This window comes from Malurus melanocephalus, unplaced genomic scaffold (assembly GCF_030028575.1).
Source record: "Malurus melanocephalus ecotype Western Australia unplaced genomic scaffold, MMel_1.1 scaffold_58, whole genome shotgun sequence".
Lineage (NCBI taxonomy): Eukaryota > Metazoa > Chordata > Aves > Passeriformes > Maluridae > Malurus > Malurus melanocephalus.
Window position 1 is genome coordinate 1,906,759 of NW_026623290.1, and position 2,595 is coordinate 1,909,353.

At 63.6% G+C, this 2,595-nt stretch overlaps 1 protein-coding gene and 1 non-coding gene across 2 annotated transcripts in view; one reads left to right on the forward strand and one right to left on the reverse strand.

The window, feature by feature from the left end:
- Positions 1-1,468, reverse strand: part of POLG (DNA polymerase gamma, catalytic subunit) — an 11,451-nt gene extending 9,983 nt beyond the window's left edge. Inside the window, exons 1-2 of the mRNA XM_057365835.1 lie at positions 1,392-1,468; positions 56-683 (exon numbers count right to left, since the gene is read on the reverse strand). Coding sequence (XP_057221818.1) covers positions 56-639 — 584 coding nt within the window. The 5' untranslated portion in view covers positions 640-683; positions 1,392-1,468. The remainder of the gene's footprint in view (positions 1-55; positions 684-1,391) is intronic.
- A 158-nt stretch (positions 1,469-1,626) lies between these two features.
- Positions 1,627-1,699, forward strand: TRNAR-UCG (transfer RNA arginine (anticodon UCG)). The gene has a single exon. It is a non-coding gene; the product is annotated as a tRNA-Arg (tRNA).
- The last annotated feature ends 896 nt before the right edge of the window (positions 1,700-2,595 follow it).

The window sequence follows — 2,595 nt, forward strand, 5'->3', positions numbered from 1 at the left end:
TCTGTCCCCCTCACCCCGCCGTGACCCCAGCGCTGCTGCTGGCACCACATCTCACCAGGCGTGCGGCGAGACCGCCACGGCCAGCGTGGGGCAGTGGCCATCAGCCACGCACACCTCCACGTCGAACACCAGCGCCCGCTCCTCGGGGAACTCCACGGGCTCCGCTCGCCCGTCGGGGCCGTAGCGGGTCCAGCCCAGCCTCCACGCCCACTGCTCGGGCAGCGGGGGCAGCTGGCAGCGCAGCAGCTCGTTGGCAGCCTCCAGGTAGGGCAAGCTCTGCTTCTGGGCCAGCAGGCGAAAGTGCTCGTCGATGTTGTCGCCGTACATGCGGGGCAGCTGCAGCTCCACGTCGGGCAGYGTGGAGGTCTCCTTGCCCCACAGGTCGTGGCGCCGCAGGTGCTCCACGCTGCGCCGGACCTCCTCCGCCGAGTAGCGCACCCGGGCGCCCCGGAAGATCTGCTCGTGGAGGCTCCTGGAGAGCATCTGGATGTTGAGGGGGTTCATGCGCCGCTGGTTCGTGGCYGGCTCCTGGCTGGGCTCCTGCGGCTGCGGGCGGCTGGCCGAGGAGCTGGAGGAGGGGCAGCGCCGGGGCTGGGGGCTGCAGCCCCGCACCGAGCGCATCCAGGACACGCGTCTCATCGTGCTCCCTGCTGCAGGATGCGCGCCGGCACGGGCACCTGGAGCTGCGGGGGGAGAAAAGGTGAGGGGTGAGCTCAGCACTGACCACCATTGTGGTTACCTTGCCATGCACACACTGTCCTGAACAGCCGTGCAACCTCTGTACAGCCATGTCCCCACATAACCGTGTTCCCCATACAGCCATGTCCCCACATAGGCATGTCCCCATATAGCCATGTTCCCCATACAGCCGTGCCCCCCATACAGCCGTGTGCCCATATAGCCGTGCCCCCATACAGCTGTACTCCCATACAGCCATGCACCCCCCTGTACAGCCGTGTCCCCATTCAGCTGTGTCTCCATACAGCCGTGTTCCCCATACAGCCATGCCTCCCATATACCTGTGTCCCCATACAGACATGCCCCTATCCACCTGTGCCCTCCATACAGATATACCCCCATACACCTGTGCCCCCATACAGCCGTGTCCCCCATACACCTGTGCCCCCATACAGCCGTGCCCCCATACAGATGTTCACCCCCATACACATGTTCTCCCCGTACAGCCGTGCCCCCATACAGATGTTCTCCTCCATAAAGATGTTCTCCCCATACAGACGTTCACCCCCCGCACAGCCGTGCCCCCATACAGATGTTCACCCCCATATACGTTCTCCCTGTACAGCCGTGCCCCCATACAGATGTTCTCCCCCATAAAGGTGTTCTCCCCATACAGATGTTCTCCCCCATACAGATGTTCTCCCCGCTCCCACCTGCTCCCTGCGCGGTCCGCCGGGCCCTGGAGCGGCGGGCACATCCAAACGGGGCCGCTCGCGGGAGCTTCCGGCCCTGGTGACGTCCCGTCCGTCCCKCCCCCCTCCGCGCATGGTCCCGTCCGTCCCGCCCCCCTCCGCGCATGGTCCCGTCCGTCCCGTCCCGCCCCCCTCCCGCATGGTACGGCCCTCCGGCATCCCTCAGTACGGCTCGCGGGGAGGCGGGAGTGGAGGTGGCCGCGTGGCCTAATGGATAAGGCGTCTGACTTCGGATCAGAAGATTGCAGGTTCGAGTCCTGCCGCGGTCGCGTTCTGAGCGCTGTGCTAGTGCTCATTTGTTTTGCTCGGCCACTCCGTGCCCGGGATTCTGCGGTCCCGGTACCGGGATCACCGCACTCATCGGTGTTCATTTTGCTCGCGTGTTTAACCGATCGCGGGGAAGGAGGCGGAAGGTGGGACACGGCTCTGGGACGCCCCGGGTGGCGGGGCCAGCACGCACCGCTCTGGTCCTTGTCACCCTGAAAACCCCGAGGATGGGTTGGGGATGGAGCAGGGGCTGAGAGCCAAACATGAGCACAGGGGGTGGGTAATGGGCTGTAGGGTGCAGGCAAGAGGGTGTAGGATGCAAGGAATGGGATGCAGAGTGCAAGGAATGGGATGTAGGGTGGGAGAAATGGGATTCGGGGTGCAGGATGCAGGGAATGGAATGCAGGGTACAGGGAAAAGTGCACAAGTGTAGGGTGATGGAAATGGGTGTTGGGTGCAAGGAATGGTTTGCAGGTTTCAGGTGGGGAAATGGACACAGATGCAGGGAATGGGATGCAGGATGGAGGGCAGGGATATAGGGTGCTAGGAATGGGATGTGTAGGGTGCAGGGCAAAATGTAGGGTGTGAAGAATAGACTGCAGGGTGTAGGGTATGGATGTGGGGTGCAGAGAAAARGCCACAGATGCAGGGAATGAGCTGAAGGGTACAGGGCAGGGGATGCAGAGTGCTAGGAATGGGGTGCAGGGTGCGAGGAAAGGGATCCGAGCTGCAGGGCAGGTGGATGCAGGGTGCGGGAGAAGGGGATTCAGGGTGCGAGGAATGGGATGTAGGTTGGCAAAGAAAGGAAATAGGAGGTGCCAAGGTCCKGACAGGCGGGTGCAGGCTCCCTGGACCCCGCAGGAGCTGTTCTGGCCGGGACGGGGGCTCCCGGCAGAGC